The sequence below is a fragment of the Podarcis erhardii genome (assembly GCF_964252035.2).
Source record: "Podarcis erhardii genome assembly, chromosome: 1".
Taxonomy (NCBI): Eukaryota; Metazoa; Chordata; class Lepidosauria; order Squamata; family Lacertidae; genus Podarcis; species Podarcis erhardii.
This window is the reverse complement of record NC_138497.1, coordinates 85,406,381-85,424,341: the sequence shown is the minus strand read 5'-3', so window position 1 is coordinate 85,424,341 and position 17,961 is coordinate 85,406,381. Positions and strand designations below refer to the sequence as shown.

The 17,961-nt window shown below is 47.3% G+C and overlaps 2 protein-coding genes across 8 annotated transcripts in view; one reads left to right on the top strand and one right to left on the bottom strand.

Annotated features, from left to right (window-relative positions):
- TCIRG1 (T cell immune regulator 1, ATPase H+ transporting V0 subunit a3) overlaps positions 1–2,182 on the top strand; it is a 31,956-nt gene extending 29,774 nt beyond the window's left edge. For all 7 annotated transcript variants that reach the window (XM_081838268.1, XM_081838270.1, XM_081838269.1 and 4 more), the window contains 2 exons: positions 381–552; positions 956–2,182. In XM_081838268.1, coding sequence (XP_081694394.1) covers positions 381–552; positions 956–1,037 — 254 coding nt within the window. In that variant the 3' untranslated portion in view covers positions 1,038–2,182. The remainder of the gene's footprint in view (positions 1–380; positions 553–955) is intronic.
- TBX10 (T-box transcription factor 10) lies at positions 2,166–15,588 on the bottom strand. The gene is made up of 8 exons (XM_081838377.1): positions 15,347–15,588; positions 10,134–10,395; positions 9,059–9,160; positions 6,749–6,920; positions 6,104–6,259; positions 5,296–5,363; positions 4,283–4,371; positions 2,166–3,182 (listed from the first exon to the last, which is right to left on the bottom strand). The coding sequence occupies exons 1-8, from the start codon at positions 15,402–15,404 to the stop codon at positions 2,908–2,910; spliced, it is 1,182 nt and encodes a 393-aa protein (XP_081694503.1). The 5' UTR covers positions 15,405–15,588; the 3' UTR covers positions 2,166–2,907.
- Between the last annotated feature and the right edge of the window lie 2,373 nt (positions 15,589–17,961).

Below are 17,961 nucleotides of genomic sequence, written 5' to 3'. Positions count from 1 at the left end.
CATTTTTGACTGGTGGATGTATTCAAGGCCTATAGGGAAGTGTGTGTGTGTGTGTGTGTGTGTGTGTGTGTGTGTGTGTGTGTTAGCCTGTTAGCGGTTGGGGCTTTACAACAGTACTAAGGGTGGAATTCAGTGATTGTTCTGTCAGTGCAAGCGTTTCTGCTTGTCAGATGGAACAATCTTCTTTTTCCAAGCCCCCCCCCCCCAGCTGCTTTTGGGGCTGGGGGAAGCCCCATAGCACTAGCAGGACTCATTGTACTAGTTCCCATTAGTGCATCTCCTCAGTTGGATCCCACCTTGGGTGCTTTGTAAGGGAGGGGAAAGGCTGTTTGGCTGCTCTAGTGCTCCCTGACAAGTCCTGCACCCATCCTTCTCCACAGAGCTCTCAGAAGTCCTGTGGACCATGGTGATGAGGAACGGCCTCCATTTTACGGGCTACAAAGGTGGGGTCCTCCTCGTCCCGGTTTTTGCCTTCTTTGCGGTACTGACTGTGGCAATCCTGCTGGTGATGGAGGGGCTGTCGGCTTTCCTGCATGCCCTGCGTCTGCACTGGTGAGAGACACACATGTATATACCCGCTTTCTGTCAGTGAATCCTGTGTGAGAGCCGCTGTCTCACTTGGCTTGCTGCCTGGGCTCTTTGGGGCGGGAATGTGGGAGATAAATCCAGTCAATCAATAAGACTGCCAGGTGCTTCCACTCTGAGCACTGAGTCCCAGGTGGGGTTAGGGGTGTGGGTGATAGAGGACTCTCCTCCCCACGAGGTCAGGGAAATGGTTCAGTGTGAGAGGGAGGGACCTGGAGTGGCAGAGTTTATTTCTCCTTCCCCCACCCAACTGTGAATCAGGCTGGACCTGCCTGTGTCAGGGATTGTGTTACTACTGGGATCAGTGTTGCGAGCTGAGAGCAGTGCTTCCGGCTCTCGACTTGACCACTCTTGTGCTGTTGTTTTTCAGGGTGGAATTCCAGAACAAATTCTACACAGGCTCTGGCTACCGGTTCACCCCGTTCACCTTCACTACAGACATCTGGGACTAAGAGAGAAAGGACTTCTTTCTTCCCAGAGAGCAGATGTACTGTGTGCCCTCATGAGCCAATTGGCTTATGCTGTGTTGTTTTTTTTACATGAACGACTGTCTCTTGCTTCCTTCTTTCTACCACTTGTGCCTTGTGTCTGACTGGAAGGTGTGGCAGAACTCCTCTGACACGCACCTTTCTTGGGGAAGGAACTACCTGCTCTGTCCCCGTCTGTCTGCTACAATTAAAGTGAGGTCCTTCGCTGCCTCACTGCCGGAATATCAGTATTTAGGATGGAGTTCTGGTATTCAGGGTTTATCAAGCCACATTCCTTCCAGTTCTCGATCCTTATGACTTGCAGCTGAACCAGCCTGCCTTGTGCATATCTCTATAGTCGTTAAGAGTTGCTTCTGGGAAAGAATGGGAAGCGGCCTTAAGGAACACCAGAATGTGGATACCACTCACTATATGGGTGTTTTTACAGGGCTGCTAGGTGGCTCTCTCTTCTTGCTTCATCCCTGTTTCCTGGGGTGCAGCCTTTCTGATGCACATCAGAGGACAAGAGGCCCGGCCTCAGGCACTTGGGCCTTCTGCTTTTTCTAAATTTACATTCAGTTGCAGTTGGTGTTGTCATCCAGGTCTGAGACTCTCTTGTTTCCCTGATGGAGAGCCTGGAGTTGACATTGCATCAGCCAATGCATGATGTGGGGCTGCACATTAGAGCCAAGCCCTCGGTGCATGTGTGTTTCTGAAAGGACTGTCTACCTGTGCTAGCAAGCTAGCTGATACGCTGGGAGCTGATGTGGCTTGCAATGCCTGTCTTTTCCTCATTCATGCTCTGTTTTACCAACTGCTAGCAAAATCCACCAACAATTGGGGACAACAGCTCTGTACAGGTGGAAAACGGAGACTTAAGTTGCCAATCCTGCCCTGGATTCAGGGGCGCCTACTATAGGGGGCTCTGAGCCTCTGAGCACCCACAACAATTTTTTTGTTGGGATCCACACTGCAGGGCCCTCCACGCAACTTCTGAGGTCTCACAAGGAGGTCTCATGAGGTCCTGGAACCTGACTTCCAGTGCCACCGGAAGTCACTTTCTGAGGCCAGGGGGCACGTGTTGTCATGCCGCATGTGACATCATGATGTCACGAGCACTGGGCACCCATAACCTGAAGGCACAGCATGTCATGGGCAGGACTCAAGACTCACGCTGCCATTTAAGAGAACGACAATGCTTGTGAGCAGGCTGCTGAGAACTCTGTGCTTTAAAAGCCCTCATAAACTCTTTGTCGCCGTAGCTACCAAATCCCACAATAAAGACAAGATTCTTAACCTTCCCTGCATTTTAATACTCTCCTCTGAGTTTATTTTTGATGCAAAAGCTGATTTAGGATTTCTGATTTGTAGAATTGGGTTTTCAGCCATTTTTTCAGTGCTGTGGGGTTTTGGAATTGAGGGACGAATTGGCTTTACAACGAGCTGAGGAGCAGAAGCAGTTAGGAAATGGCCGGTATCTCAGCCAAGTATGTTTCTTACACCTCACCAAGCTTCAGCTTGGACTCTGCACCCCTCTCAAAGGAGACAGATACTGTACTCAGCCTCTGTTAACTGTTTAATTGTCCATATACTAGGGGACAATAAGTTAGAAATTACGTTTGCCTTGGGTGGGGAAGAGGGAAGGGTACCAGGGCTTGAAGGTACCATCCACAAAGTGCCCTGGAAGGTAAACAGAGGAATGGACTAGACCTCCTTAGCAGGCCGTGCAGCGATGGATGCTGCATGAGGAGAAGGTGGACCTGAGGCGAGTCCCTGGAAGATAGGTTCAGCCTTGGGGTAGGTTGGGGGGAGAGAGGAGGGAACTGCCTGATCTGTCCACCAGGTCTCTCTTCCTTCACTGTTCATAGTCCCCGGCAGTGTAGATGTTGAGAGCGTGGAAGCTGGTGGCCCGGCTGCTGGGGAGGGTGTAGGGTGTTGCCCGGGAGCGGGCTCCCACGTAGATGCTGTGATAGGAGAGGTGCTTGTAGGGCAGGGCCCCTGATGCTTCACTCAAGGGTCGTCGAGTAAGGCACATGTCTGGGAGGGTGGCGGGTGTGACCAGGGGCGGGTGCTGCAGCTGGGAGGCGTCTCTGAAGAGGGAAGGAGGGAGGTGATGATTGCTGGCAAACCCTGGAAAAAGAGAAGGAGCTTAGAGCTGAATGACTTCCCTGGCCAACCAAAGTCAGCATGACTCACTCCTGGAAATATTTAAGTCTGCCACTTCTTTTTCTCATCCTGCCAACTCGATCCATTCTGTTAATCAGAATGAAGAAGGCTAAGCCACGAGTGACTGAGAAATTTGCTCCAAACTTCCACCCCTGTGGTTTACCTCCATTCAATCTCACTAAGAGCCCAGAATCTCTGCAGTCTATGCCATGGCTTATACTATACCATGGCAGCGGCTGAAAAGCTTCTCTTGGGTGGTTGTGGCTCCATATTTGTAGCAATACCGTACGCATACACTAACTGCGTGGTTTGGCTAGGTCATGTGGTTGGTTTCTATACCAGTGGTTCTCTCAGTGCAGATGTGGCACTTGTTTAGAAGGTGACCATGCCACCTTGCTGAACAGTGTAATTGCTACTCGCATGCTCTACTGAGATCTCACAGAGAACTGCATGAATATGACTACACTGCAGTTAGGAAAGCAAAGAAACCAAACTGCATATGAAGAAAGGCATAGTGAGCAAAATATCCAGAATATCATAGGGTGAGCAAGGGAGATATTATTTGTTTGTTAATAGCATTTTTACACCATCTAATATTTCAGACATCTCCAAGATGTTATACTACGTATTTTTGTGTTTCTGTATTGTAAACCACCCTGTTATCCTCGGATAAAAGGTGGTATAGAAATAAAAATAAATAGAATTTAAATAAAATAAAAATAAAAGAGATGTCAAAAGATACAAAGAGCACTGAGAAGCTGCTTCCTAGTCACTGGAAGCCCTTACTTTGCAGCATTCCCTCTCATTAGAAATAATTGCATGTATGATTCTTAGCTAATTTTTGCACACATAAGCACCGGAAACTTGAGGGACAGGAGGAAGTTGAGATTATTAGCATCAAACATTTAAGTTTGTGCCTGAGAAAAATCTGCGCCAAAGTCATGATGGTGACCAAAGTCAAGGAGGAGACCCTGCCATCTCTCCCTAGCCCCACCATGCCCTGTACCTTCCCATGGAGTTCTCTACATGCAAGGCTTACTTACCATTTGCTTTTTTCACCTTACCCTTTTCTGTGGCTTCTTGAAGCTGGGCTAAGGGAGCCGCACCCCCATTCCGAGATAAGCAGCCTAATAGTTTTCCTGGTGAGCCAGGCCTAGGCAGAAAAACAAGACATGCACTTCATTGGTGATGGACTTTGTGGAAATAGGACAGGCAGAGCTATAGAAGTTGTTATTGGGAGCAGTCCCAGACTTGACTGCTTCTGTTCTTACTACCATTATCCCTCCCATCTCCTTTTGCTCCACTCGGTAGAGTAGCTGGATGCAAAAGAGGACAGGGCTCCAGCACCTTTGTTTAATAGCTGTGCAGAAGAAGGAATTTCAGCCTGTGCAGGTTGCTATGCATACCAGAATTCCCTCTTCTATGCACACATTAATGGGCCACAAGCCTTGTTTTCCCTGGCATGTGGCCACCCTAGCTATTCAGGTGGCACACAGATTGTCACATACTGGCCGAGAATTTCCAACCCAGCGTTTGTTTCTAAAATGCATCTTCTGCCTGTCTTCCCCACTCAGAGTAATACTTCTCTAAAGGTACAATCTTATATAAACTTACCTGGTAGAAAGCACCATTGTATTCAGTGGGGCTTGCTTTTGAGTAGCCAGGCATAGCAGTTGTGTATAGCTTGCCATAAGTGACCAGCAATGTCATATAAGTGAGTGGGTGGGTGGGCTGGTGGAGGGATGGACCTCTCACTTCCATTTCTAGTCTGCTTGGTTTCCATGCTTCCTGTGGAGGAAGGGAAATCTATCCCTGAGTTCTATTCGCCTGTTTGGTAGAAGACAACTTTGATTTTACAAGCCTGCTTAAAAGGCTTTGGAGGAACAGCCAAATGGGAAACAAAGGCTGCTGGTCTTAGCCATTTAGAAGCTAGTAACTTTTGTGGGCTTATTTACAAGGCTGATGTGTATAGGATTGCAACCTGAGAATGGAATTTGCTCTGTTTGCAGCTACATCGCATAAGAGGCTTATCCCTCCACCTGTGTTTGAGAAGGCAGTGCCATGTGCGGAGACTTACCAGTCATCTGGCTCACACTCCCGGAACCCTTTTGCGAAGGGGTTGCTAGCAATTTTCAGCTGTGTGATCTGCCGAGAGAGTGAATGAGTTTTCAAGTACACACATTTTCCCTGCCGCTCCCTCTCTTGCTATAGTGGAGCTGTTGCTCTAACTACTGCCTGAGAAAGCAACACCAGCCATGATGTTACTACTGTGGTGCATCCCGATCTATGTCACGACCCTATGAAACTTAAGCACACTGCTGGGAGCTCTTTGAAAGAAGAGCAAGATACATGTATTTAGCATTCAATCCCAGGACATAGCGTTGAAGCTAAGCAGGTCTGGGTGTGATTAGTACCTGGATGGGAGACGATCTGGGCACTACAAGCATACCACTTTGGATTCATTCTATGAGGGATATAGGTGGGATGTACAAAAGCAAAATGGATATTTGTACATTGATTTCTCCATGTACGTTCGCTTTTTATCCTTACAACAATCCAGTGATATAGGTTATGTTGGTGACTTAAGGCTACCCAATGCACTGTGTAGTTTTACAGATAATGCCTTCTCAATTCACAGCTATCTCTAAACATTACACCACATTAAACAATTAAAGGCAATTATTACGGCACCGTGAAAGATGCATTAGGAATGCTGCACAGCTTGGATTGCACAGCAAAAGGTGTCAGTGTATGTATAGATCTGTTTGCCAGCCTCCACCAGTCACACTTAGTCCTGTCCCAATCCTGATTCTCTCCAATAGGCCAGGTCTCCCATGTGATACTGACCAGTGTCACCAGAGGGCTGTGCATGCGTGTTCTCTCACCCGGTGGTTCTGATAGGCTGTCACTGCCATGAACTGAGTCTCCGTGAAAATGAAGGACTTGAAATTCTCCTGGGCGTAGCGTTCGCTATCTGGCCGTGGATCTACCACCACCACATGGAAGCGTGGCTGGTACCTGTGCATGGAGTTCAGGATGATCTGTTTGATCAAGACAAAGCGACATTTCAGATGGCTGTTCAATAAATGGGCTCTCATTTAACAACTCTTGTTTACACACCCAGGAACATCAAACGACTCCCACACCCCATGCGTATTCCACATGCAAATGTATCCCCTGAATGGTGTACAGTGTAAGTGGGAAGTCCCATAAATACACTCACACTCTTGCAAGTTGTTTTCATTTTAAGTAGTAGGAACATAGGAAGCTGCCTTAAAAGGGAGTCTTCAAGCCCTACCCAGAGATGCCAGGGACTGAACTTATAAATACCACCAGGTTACATTTATTATGTTACATATGATGCATATTTTTATGCTCCCTCCCATTTTTCTGAGAGAGGAAAACTTGCAGGGAAGCAGTGTTAACCCTGATTTGGTTTCCCTCCCTTCAGGTACAACTAAGTACAGTGCCACCAGGTGACGAAACTGTATAATGACACTATCTGCAAAGATACTGCACAATTAACTTACATGGCCATTGTCATCCATCAAGTTGTTGGTGAGCTTGAGCTTGTCAAAGGAGACAATTTGCCTCATCCACTGGCCTCCCTTGGCAGGGGAGTCAGGGTGGAAGTGAACCCGGCCAGGTGTAGCAGGATCTGCCTTGCCAGCTACCAGCCAAGCGGAGCTGTGGAACGCGTATCTGCAGGGGAAAGGGATTATGTTGAGGCAGGCCCCTTCCTTCCCTACCTGATTGAGGACCTGCAAGTGTTTGGGTGGGTCTACTACGCTTGCCTTGGTGTGCAGCTATATATAATCCCAAACTACAGTTTAAGGGGGGGGGGAATTCCAGTTTGTTTTGTTCTGTATATAGAATTCAAGCATATTTTTATGGGGCATTCTACAGCAAGGTAAAACAAGAGGCAGGATTCACGTATAGCAAACATTCAGATTGAGAGGCTTAACATCCATGAAAATTTCAGAGCAAGCATTTTCAGTGCAGGGAACAACAGAAGCTGGAAGGTCAGAATAGCAAAAAAGGAAAATAAACAGAGGGAAATTGGAATCTTCACATGCAGTACTGCATATAACATATTGCATTTTATCCTTCATGTGCATCATAAGTTCAGAGACCATCTCGGCCACCATTAACTAATTCCAGCCCAATCCCCTGTATGTTCTTGGTGGGCAACTAATACTGGCAAGACGTCACACAGACGAACCGTACTTCCCTCACCCAAAGTGGTCTGATGCCAAGTGCCTCTGGGATTGGCAACAGAGAGCCAAACCTGGTCAGGGTGTTAATGCAAGAATGCATGCTGTTTTCCTGCAGAAACTTTCCACGTGCAAATCCCTTCTACATATTAAGCGGTGCAGAAAACCGCTGGGCTGTTTTGTGTGTTGTTAATGGTTTATCGGGGTTTTCTTCTGGCTTGAAACCCTTCTGCGTTCCCTCTGTAGTTTCCTCTCCCCTCCAATCTCACACATCTTCACTCACCAACCCTTAAACTCACTACACACTTTCAAACTCCAAACAATACGAGAAAGAGAAATAAAATAAATAAATAAATCAACCATGGCACTGTTAAAGATGGTGAAATTAATTTTAAACCTCCATCAAATAATTAAGTTGCTTTAACTGATATTAGTCTTTTTATGTTGTTGCAAGCCACCCTGGGAGGGGAGGATGGGGAGGAAATCTCTCTCTCTCTCTCTCTCTCTCTCTCTCTCTCTCTCTCTCTCTCTCTGTGTGTGTGTGTGTGTGTGATGTCTACTCCAAATCTCTACATCTTTTTGTCTTTTACCAAACAGATGTGTCCTGGCTCAGTGCAAGGGTGGAGTTGACTGTTAGGTTTCTGTTTGTGCCACTGTGCAGTGCTTGGAGTCATAAGACTCTGTTTACATTCCAGAGATTCCAGACTGTTGGAAGTCTCATGGGAGATGGGAGATGGAAGTTGATATTACTGGTTTCCTGTTCCTTTGTTCCAGTTGCCTCTCTGCTTTCACAGAGAGAGGATGTATACTCTTTTCTGTCTGCGTAGTTAGAAATAAAACTCTTAGCAATGTAGCTCCTACTTTTCTCGTCCTTCAGCTGCTGCTTGAATACTCTGCGTAATGGGAACGTGCCTGGAGCCTCATCAAAGGCTTAGGTCATTAATAATCATCAGAAGGGGTTCCGGAGACTCGACTGGAGGAGTGGCTCGGTAGAACGGAGATTCTAACATTGACTATATTCCATTATTAGGCTGCTCTCCACCCCTTCTAAATGGTCTAAATAGCACTTAGTTCCCATTAGGGATAGTGGTTAATTTGTACAGTTAAATCCCACCTAGAAGCTACTTCTCATAACTCTGATGGGGTCAAGGGGTTACTGTGGGGTAAGTTAGTGATGAGGGAAGTAGTGCCTTTTAATTTTGATATTTCCTTTATTACTACATTCCAGGGCAAGATTTGAAACTTGATTCTGGAACAGAATCTCAGCTCAATTTAAGGCTTGATTCAATTAACACTCTACACAAAGGGCACAGATTTTTTTATATTATTCCATTCATTTTATCAACATAGGAACCTGTACATATCTGGAAAACAACAAAACAGCAACGAGCAGCTCCCTGTTATAAATCAACACATCTCCAGCAAGTTTAAAAAGTCAGGGTACCTCAGTTCAGAACTCCCTGCTCCCACCTCTGAATTTATAGAAATCCTTCCATTAACACTTCTCCGGCCTAGCCACACGCCATGCCTTTTGAGTCTCACTGGCGCCTAGCTTGCTCTCGCTGACTGGCTAACTAGCAGAAATGGCTCCAAACTCATTGTCCCAGAGCCAGGCCCAGGCCATACCGGTATCTCTTGTCGTCCAAAGGCACAAAGTCCATGAGCAGCACATAGTCAGCCAAGGGATCCATGCCGGATATCTTCACCTGGAAGGTGGGGAACATCCTCCTGCCACAGGGAGAAAGGAGTTTGCCGGGTGATTCTGCTTTCCCATTGCCCGCTAACCTCCATCTTACCCAGGGTAGGGTAGAGGTAGCCAACTGTGTGTCTTCTAGATGCTGTTGGACTCTCCTCAGCCCCAGCCAGAATAGCCAGCGGTCAGTGATGTTGGAGACTGGCAACATCTGGAGAACATCACATTGGCTACTGCTGAGGGAGATGCCCAGGGCCTTTTGCAACAGGCTACAATAGCTTGAGGCAGGGTAGGGAGGGGCTGCAGTCCTTAGAGCAATGGCTCATGGTTTCTTGCCCATTGTGGTGGGAAGCCCACCTCAGGCTTTGCTGTAGGGGGCACAATAAATACCCTTGGATCACACTTTCCCTGATGGTACACAGAGAGTTGTGGTACAATTTGTAACTGTAGGAGTTTGCTCCATTTAAATAGCAGACCTGCACATTGTTTTGGGCTGTGGTCCTGGGAGTTGTCTGAAAGATAATCTTCCCTACAAACACTCCTGGACATTAAGAACAGCAGAGGGGGCTCTACTGGCTGTTCTGCTGCCCTCAGAAACTCAGGGTGGAGATGGTCCAGGAGAGGGCATTCTCTGCGGCAGCCCCTAGGTTGTGTAGCTACCTCCTCATATAGGTGAGCCTGGCAGTTCGGCTATACAATTTTCAGCAAATGCTGAAGAGGCACCTCTTTACCCTGACCTTTGACACTTGAAATATATAGTTTAAACATCTGATTTTGGTGTGTACCTTAAGGTGAAGGGCAGGTAAATAAAAACAATGCCAAATGCCTGAATGAATGGGTATTCCATTATATAGGGCACATTATTAAGGTCATTGTAATTTGATGTTGCTCCTTAATGTTAGACTAGTAAAAGCTAATAAGGATTATTGTAGTTCCTGTTTAGTCGCTTTATAGATCAAAGCTGTGTTTTTAATCCTTAATCCTTGGACCAAAGAACATTATACCTACCGCCCTGCCTTGGTGACAATCATCTCAGTGCCAAGGCTATTGAACTCCTCCCAGAGACTCCTCATCTCCAGTTGCACAGTGACGCCAGAGACACACTGGTTTTTCCTGGCCAACTGGGAGCTGACCCCTTGCTTTGCTGCTCCCTCCACTTCATACTGCTCAAACTCTGGTGTTGTCCCCAGCAGGCATGGTGCTCCCACAGGGCTTGGTGAGAAGGGGCAGCCATCCGACGTCAGCACACTCAAGCTTGCGGCGATGAATGCTGGGGATGGAGAGAAGGACAACTGGCATAATGACTATATTATGGCTATATATGAACACAGGAGGCTGCCTTACAATGAGTCAGACCTTTGCTCCATGTTGTCAGCACAGACTGAAAGCAGCTTTATTAGATTTCAAAAAAGGGAACATTCTTAGCCCCAACTGGAAACGCCGGGGATTGTTCCTGTGAGCCGTTGGCATGCAAAACAGATGCTCTACCACAGGGCCATGCCCCTTCAGCTCTGACATGAATGACTGTAGCTCAGGAACCGTCTGCCAAAGGAGGATGCTGACTCTGAGGCTACTCCTTCCCTGCAGTTGCTTCAGGTAGAGCCATAGGTATGGCGGGGAGCACTAGCTAGGTTCTTTTCCCTGGGTGAAGCATCCAGAGGGGTGCCATTGAGGCTCCCAGCCTGTGTGTGTATGCAAATGTGTATGTGTTGGGGGGTGCCAAACTGGGATGAAATAAAGTTTAGTTTCATCCTGGCTTCAGGGATACAATGAGGGCTCAGCCCCCCCCCCAATGACTATTGGGGAAGAGAACTGGGCTCAGAGGTATCACACCAGAAGGTCCATATGCGCGGACTGTCTTTGAGCCCAACTCTTTCCTTCTTCCCAGTCTGCAAGAGGGGTGGCGGGAGATGGCTGACCGGCCTCCCTAGAGTAAGGACTCATCAATGCTTCCCTTTGCTCCCTGCTTTCTAGGCACTTGTCTGGGCTTTCCAAGTCGATCTCTGAGCAGCTGGGTTTTCTCGTCCTGGCCCTTTCCCCAAGAAAACCTGTGCTTTGCCACTGAATTGGAGCAAACAGAAAGCCACAGAAAACCCAGTTACCGTTTGCTCCAATTCATTGGTAAAACACCAGGACAAAAAGCAAAGCAAACAAAACAAAACCCTGCTCAGACAAAGACCGGGAAAACTCAGACCTGTGCCTAGAAATGTGACACAAAAGGGAATGTAGATGAACCTTAATTCTGCCTGGCTTGGAAGCTCCCATGCACCCATACCGTGTCTCCTCAGACCCATGGCTAGTACCTGCTTTCCAGTGGCATGAGAGAAGAGTATGGCTGTCCTGAATGCTCTAGGCCAGGGGTGTTTTTTCAAAGAGGGCCAGATTTGATGAAGTGAACATGCGTGAGGGCCAACCAAAGTTGTTGACCTTTTTTTGGGATTGAAGTTATTGAGCTTTTTTACAAGTCAGAAATGCAGAGTTTATGGAAGCAATCTGCCCTATGCTATTTTGGTTCTTGAATATTTCAGGAAATGCATAATTATATGGCACTAAGAGATGCTTTATGATGTCATTTTTACACACCATGATTAGCCAGCTTCTGTGCAGGCTACAGATAAAAATGTGCTCATGATAGGATAAGGCAGGTTTCAGGCAAAGGGATTTTATACTGCAGAAGTCAGGAAGCATATAGAACCTGAGGCTGGTTTCTCACGCAAATCCCTTTCTCACACATTGCTATTTGTATACATCAACACGAAGTCTTCCCTGTATGTTCCACAAGGACAAGGAGGCCAATAATGAATCTCACATTACAAGGAGATCTGAGAAGCATGGTGGCCCTTAATTCCTTTGTAGTCAGCTCACCTCCCCAAACACAATACTCCAATGTGATGGCAAACTAGAGATAGGGGGATTTTGATTTTCTCCCCCAGGAATGCTCATGAAGAGCGACTTGCACCATTTAAACTACTGTGTTATATAGTCAAATGTTCTAATGTGACCATTTAAAAAGGCGCCGCTAGAGGGCAGACGTTCTCTGGCTTGTAGGCTGCCGCGCATGCGCTGAAGAGGCGGCTTTCTTGTGTCAAAAAAAAAAAGCGAGAATAAAAGGTGAAGGCTGATGGCCGCCGGCCGCTACACTGGCCACATGACGAGGTCTGGCGGGCCGGATTCGGCCCGCGGACCTTGTGTTTGGCACCCATGCTCTAGGCAGTTTAGAGAGGACACCAGAGTCCAGTAATCTAACTCTCCACCCCACTGACACCCCACCTGACATCTAGTTAGGTCCTGTAACTCACTACCAAGGCCAGCCCTCCCATATAACAGGGACTGGTGTTGGCGGGGTTCTACTTCAGGCAGCAAAATGTCTTGGGTCTGCACTTAATAATATTGCTACAGGACTGCTGCCTGCAGCAATCAATGTAATGGGGCTATGCCACTCATTAACCGCTCTGGCTGGGTCAAGAGAATATCAGCACAAACATGCCAGTGGAGCCCATCTGGCACTCCTGCCAAAGCATCTATACCACCCGGGCATTGTCTCTGCCCCTCACCATCTTTGTATGCTGCAGCAGCTCAGCCAGAGGAAGATCAGGTGAGTGGCACAGCCTCACTACCCTGTCCACTGCTGCTGGCTGCAGTGCTTACCTGGGTTGGCATGAGGTCCACAGGAGGCTTATGGCAATTTGTGGAGACCCATAGCTTAACACTCCAGTGGGCAACCACTGCTCTCCCAGTGGACTAGCCTGCACACTAAGATGCTCCACAGCTAAACCTCAGTTCTGTCTCTGTCCTCAGGTTGCTTTGAAAACTCCAAATTATATGCTGTCCTTTCTGCACAGGCTCCTTTGCTGAACGGGGGCTGGAAGGAGGGAGAGAATACTTCCTCATGTATTTTCTTAGCTATGCTTAAGATCAGCTATTGAGAGCCAGCAGCCCAGTCCTTATAACCTGGCTAAAATTATCCAACTGGGTGCAACCCTTCTTTGCAATTACAGAATCACACATTTGGAAGGGACCTTGAGGGGTCATTTGGCCCAGCCACCAAACCCAATAATAATACGGAAATAGCTGAGCTGGATCTGATCCGTAGTCCATCCATAGTCACAGCCATGTCATTAGAGGAAATCCCTATGACATTCTAGAAGTCCCACTTGAACTTCCAGCGTTTCTCAATAATTCCCAACCATTAGACCCATTCTCTCCCTTAAATCTGGTAGTATTCTTACAGGTCTGGATAAGAGGCAAAGAGACATTCCTCCTGGGAACTACTGGGGGGGGGGAGATTTCAACCCACAAGTCACACACATCCTAACCACCACAGCATCCACCTTGCTTCCCACCTAGGGTGCCAAAGAACCACCAGCTTCATGATCCAAGTTCTTAGCTGGAGAGCAGCTCATGGAAAATTTACCAGAGAAGATGCAGCTCTTCAGCTGTGTTGAATGGCACATGAATGCAAAGCTCCTAACCCACTTTAAGGAATCAAGAGGTCTCTACAGATGTCATAAAATGCCCAAAGAGAAAAGTAACAGGGTCCAGAGCACCGATGGGTGCATGCGTGGCTCCTGCAGTGCCAAGCAGGCTTTACCTGACATTGCCCGCGATGCTGGGATGACTTCGGGTTGTTCAGTTTAGCTCGTCTCTCTCCGTCCCGCCACGTCCCCCTTTGCAATGTTCTGAGTTGAATCTCTGGGATGGTGTGAGCGATTTTATTTTCCTTCATAACAGTGTTGGGGGGCAGGAGGTGGACCCACGTCAGCCAAGACTTCCACTCCCTCCAATGGGAAGCAAGATGGGGAAATGGATGGATGGGGGAGAGGCTTCGTTGGGTGACATGGCAAGACCAACAGCGCATGCTGGAGGCATTTGAGTAGCTACACGTACATGCAGCAAATAAAATGCACAGCGATTAATGAGTAGGATGAGCAGGTGGCTGAGAGCAGAAACCCTGGGACCACATCCTGGGCCGAGACAATATTGCTGAAGCCGGAGGGTTAAAAAGGATAGTGGGTGCAACAGCTTTAATTTGTTGTTAGTGTTCCTCAGTGATCCTCATAAAAACCAAGGTGGAGGTCTTGAGTGACAGAAGGGTCAAAGTCTGTAGCATATAGACAAGAGGGGACAGGGCTCCGGGTCAAGTTGTATAGAGGAGGGTTGTGTTTTTTTGGCAGTGCAGCTTTTCTTACTGCTGGAGTTTTAATGACACGATGAGATGCCCCTGCTAAATCCCCCTTCTGTGTATCTGTTTAGGGCACAGGAACTCCCACCATCTTCAGGAGCACAGGATGAACTGTTTGATGGAGGCAGCTTGTCAAACCACTGTGGAAAATGGTCTCTGAGATGCCTCCCCCTCCTTTAAAGGGGCTGTTTAGTGAGCTGAGAGGGGAAGCATGTTGCGGGGCTGGGGAAGCTGTGAGGAAAGGGGCTGGGATCAAGCTGTGAGGTGTAAAGCGAGGAAGAGTTGGCCAGGTGTGGGGGAAGAGAGGTTGGCAGCAGGGGTGGCAGGTGGAACAAAGCAGGGGTAGCAGCTTGCAAAAAATAAGAATAGTGTCTGTACATTTTGTCTCATATATCAGACTCTGCCAATGCTACAGAATAAACATCCACAAATGTATTAGTTGAACATTTGATAGATAAGGTAAAGATATGTACAATTTTATAACATGCAGAGAACAATATGTGCAAAGAAATCAGAGAGGGGAGCTGAGGGAAGTCTTTGATGGGGGGGGAGTGGGAGAGGTGGGGGGAAAGGGGAAAAATAATGTAATTGATTATTTGGACTGATAAGTTGTTATGTTGAAATTGTTTAATAATGTTTGTTTTTTTTAAAGACTCTGCCATTGCTACAAACGTACTTTTTTAATGAAAGCTGGGGATCTGGAGATTGTTTCCTCCGGGAGGTGCAACTGTCCCCTATTGTCTCCCCCCCCCATGGGTGCCCACTACCAACACACAAAGCTCCCCACTAGTCCTCTTCCTCATGCCCTCTCCAAGCATGTAAATAAGGATGGAAGAGCAGCAGCTGCCTCCATTTCCCTTGCCCTCTCCTGCTGGGCCCAGAGGGAGAGGGAAAGTGGTTGGGCAGTGGCAGGAGTGGCAAAGAGGTGGGCTTGCTCAGGCGGCAGACAGTGAGTGAACCCACATGTGCATGCAACATCGAGGGGCGGCTTGCATTCTTCAAGTAGCCATCCCAGATCAAGCACGGCATGAAGACTTACACAAGAGGCTCAGTAGGCTAGTGAGGGAGCCATCTTCCCTTCCGCTCCTCCTCTCCATGCTCAGCCCTCAGGCACAGGGCCATGGTCTTCCCCTCCATCCATCTTCCTCCTGCCAAGCTGGCGACAGCTGCTCCTTGTGCCTTCTCACACCTCCTCATCTTGCCGCTCAATACCTGCCGGGGAGATATTAGAGCTGCCACGGCTGGTGACAGAAGGAGATAAATGGGCAGTAGCTGAGAAGGGTGCCCCCTCGGCAATGAGACTGTGAGGGAGGCCAGATCTGGGGTGGGTGTGATGGTACTTTTAGCATGAGGGAGGGAAGGATGGCTCCCAGAGAGCAGCAGGCAAGAGAAGTCCTTACTGAGGTATTTTGCAGGGAGAGAAAATAACATGAAGGATGGAATGGATTCTATTCATCACAGACCCAAAAGAGTCAGTGGTTTCTCCAGGAGTCCTATCCTGCAGAAGAATAGGGTGCAAGTGTCAATTCTACCTATTTATATCGCTATAAATTTGAGCTGGTCTATGGCTTTTGAATCTTGCCTGTCACCTCTGGTCAGTTTAAGCTGCAATCCTATGCACACTTACCTTGACAGGGTCAGCCCTACCACTAGGTGGAGTGAGGAAGCTGCCTCAGACAGCAAATGCTAGAGGGACAGGGACTGGAGGCGAGGCGTTACAAGACATAGTTGTGTTTGTTTGCCACATAGTTTGCCCTACACCCCCTCAGGTGCTGTGGAGGATGCTGTCCCATTGCCAGTGTTGAAGTAAAATTAAACTGGTTAGCTTCTATATGTGGAAATGAGGGAAGGCACTATCTTGTCCTTTGTTTCAAGTAGCAAAATGTCTTGGACCAGTCCTGTAGCTGGTAAGATCACAGACTCTTTCCTACATGACACTGTTACCCTACATGGAGATCTTCCACATGACATTGTTTTGTGCTTCCCAATCAAATGGTAGAAAATTCCACTAATGACTGGAATCTGTGGCTAGAAGACAATTCTTTTGCTAGGAGTGATAGTAGCTAAGAGCACAATGATGTTTCTCAATGGGAGCTCATGGTTGGTAGCTACCTAGAAATCTTGTTCCGTCATTTGAAGGAGATAGGAATCAGAACTTGAAGCAGGAGACCCAAAGCTAGTGGAGGGGATATTGTAAAGTGGGTGCATTTGTGTGTGAGGGAGAAGAAAAAGGCATTTGTGGAGTCTGGAGTGAGACAAAAAGAGAGCTATGCTTGCTGAATGTACTTTGGGGTGCAAGGCATCTTTCTCTGGCAGTGCTGCCCATGCAACTTCTCATTGCTCAAGGAAGTGAGGGAGCATGCAAGAGTGTTTAGAAATATCTGTTCATTAATAAGAAGGCAGCGCAGTTGTAAACAGTGTGAGCCCCAAAGCTGCATCCAGTTTTGGAACATCATCATCAGTGCTTTATTTCTGGGGGGGACGCAGGTGTACGCATACCCCTTAACATTTTGTGAATCTTTGTACTTTTGCCCATTTACTGTATTTATTTTCCTCGATTTGATCTATAAAATGGTGGTTTTCTTGAGTCAAAATGAGAGTACCCCAAACATTTTTTAAGAAAAAAAGCACTGATCATCATTATCCATGGACCTCAAACTGTCGACTAGACAGTATTATGTCTTATCCTTTGTCTAGGACTAGATTCTAGGGGGCTGGAGTGCACAACTCAGGGTACTCCAAGGCAACATGATTACTGAGCATTCATCCTGATTTGTTTACAGGGTGGATAGGCAATGTCAGCTAGTTAATGAGTGGGCTTCTTTTGCAAAACCTCCCAATCAACTGGCATTGTGCAGCCTGAATTTGCCACTACGTGATTGAATCCCACCTGAAAATAGCAATAGTCTGCAAATGTCCTGCAAGTGTGAACCCAACCACTCAGGCTGGGGTGATTTCATACTTAATCCGTAACAGTTATTCTTAATTTCTTACCCAGTTTGGGTTCTTTGACTCAGAACTTAAGACAGGGCAACATTTTGGTGCAGATGCAGTGTGGTCCATAGGTCACTGGCAATTGCAACAAGAAAATAATTCACCAGGCTCCAAACAGCTAGAGCTAAAGGTTAAATGTTCGCTTTCCAGCCTCACTGTGACTCTAACAGCTCAAGTACACTGAGGCGACAGGAGCCGTCCTGAGCTAAGAACCCATATTAATTTAAGTCCCCTGACGGGTAAGTGTTCCCAACTTCTGTTATTTTCCCACCGAACATCGTGAAGGCCAAGAGCTTACTCTGGATAGCAGGACTGTGTTCATTTACATTTTTCCATACACTTTGGTAAACTAAATCATCTTATGGGGCACAAATGTTTCCTATTCTTCTCATAAGCCCTTCTTCCAGATATCTTTGGATTTCCTCAGAGTTGTCCTTCTGCCAGTTCTGCAAAGTCTTCACAAGATACTTGCAAGTTTATGGACTCTCCAGCTGCAGGTATGTGGATTTGTACAGATTAGGAACTGGCAGCCAAATAATGAGCTGCTTAATTCAAATTAATATGGGACATTTAGTACTATGGCCCTTCTCACCCTCTTAGGGTTGTTTGGTCACAATGCTGAAGTGACGGTGGAAACCACAACTGGAAGAGTTGCCCTCC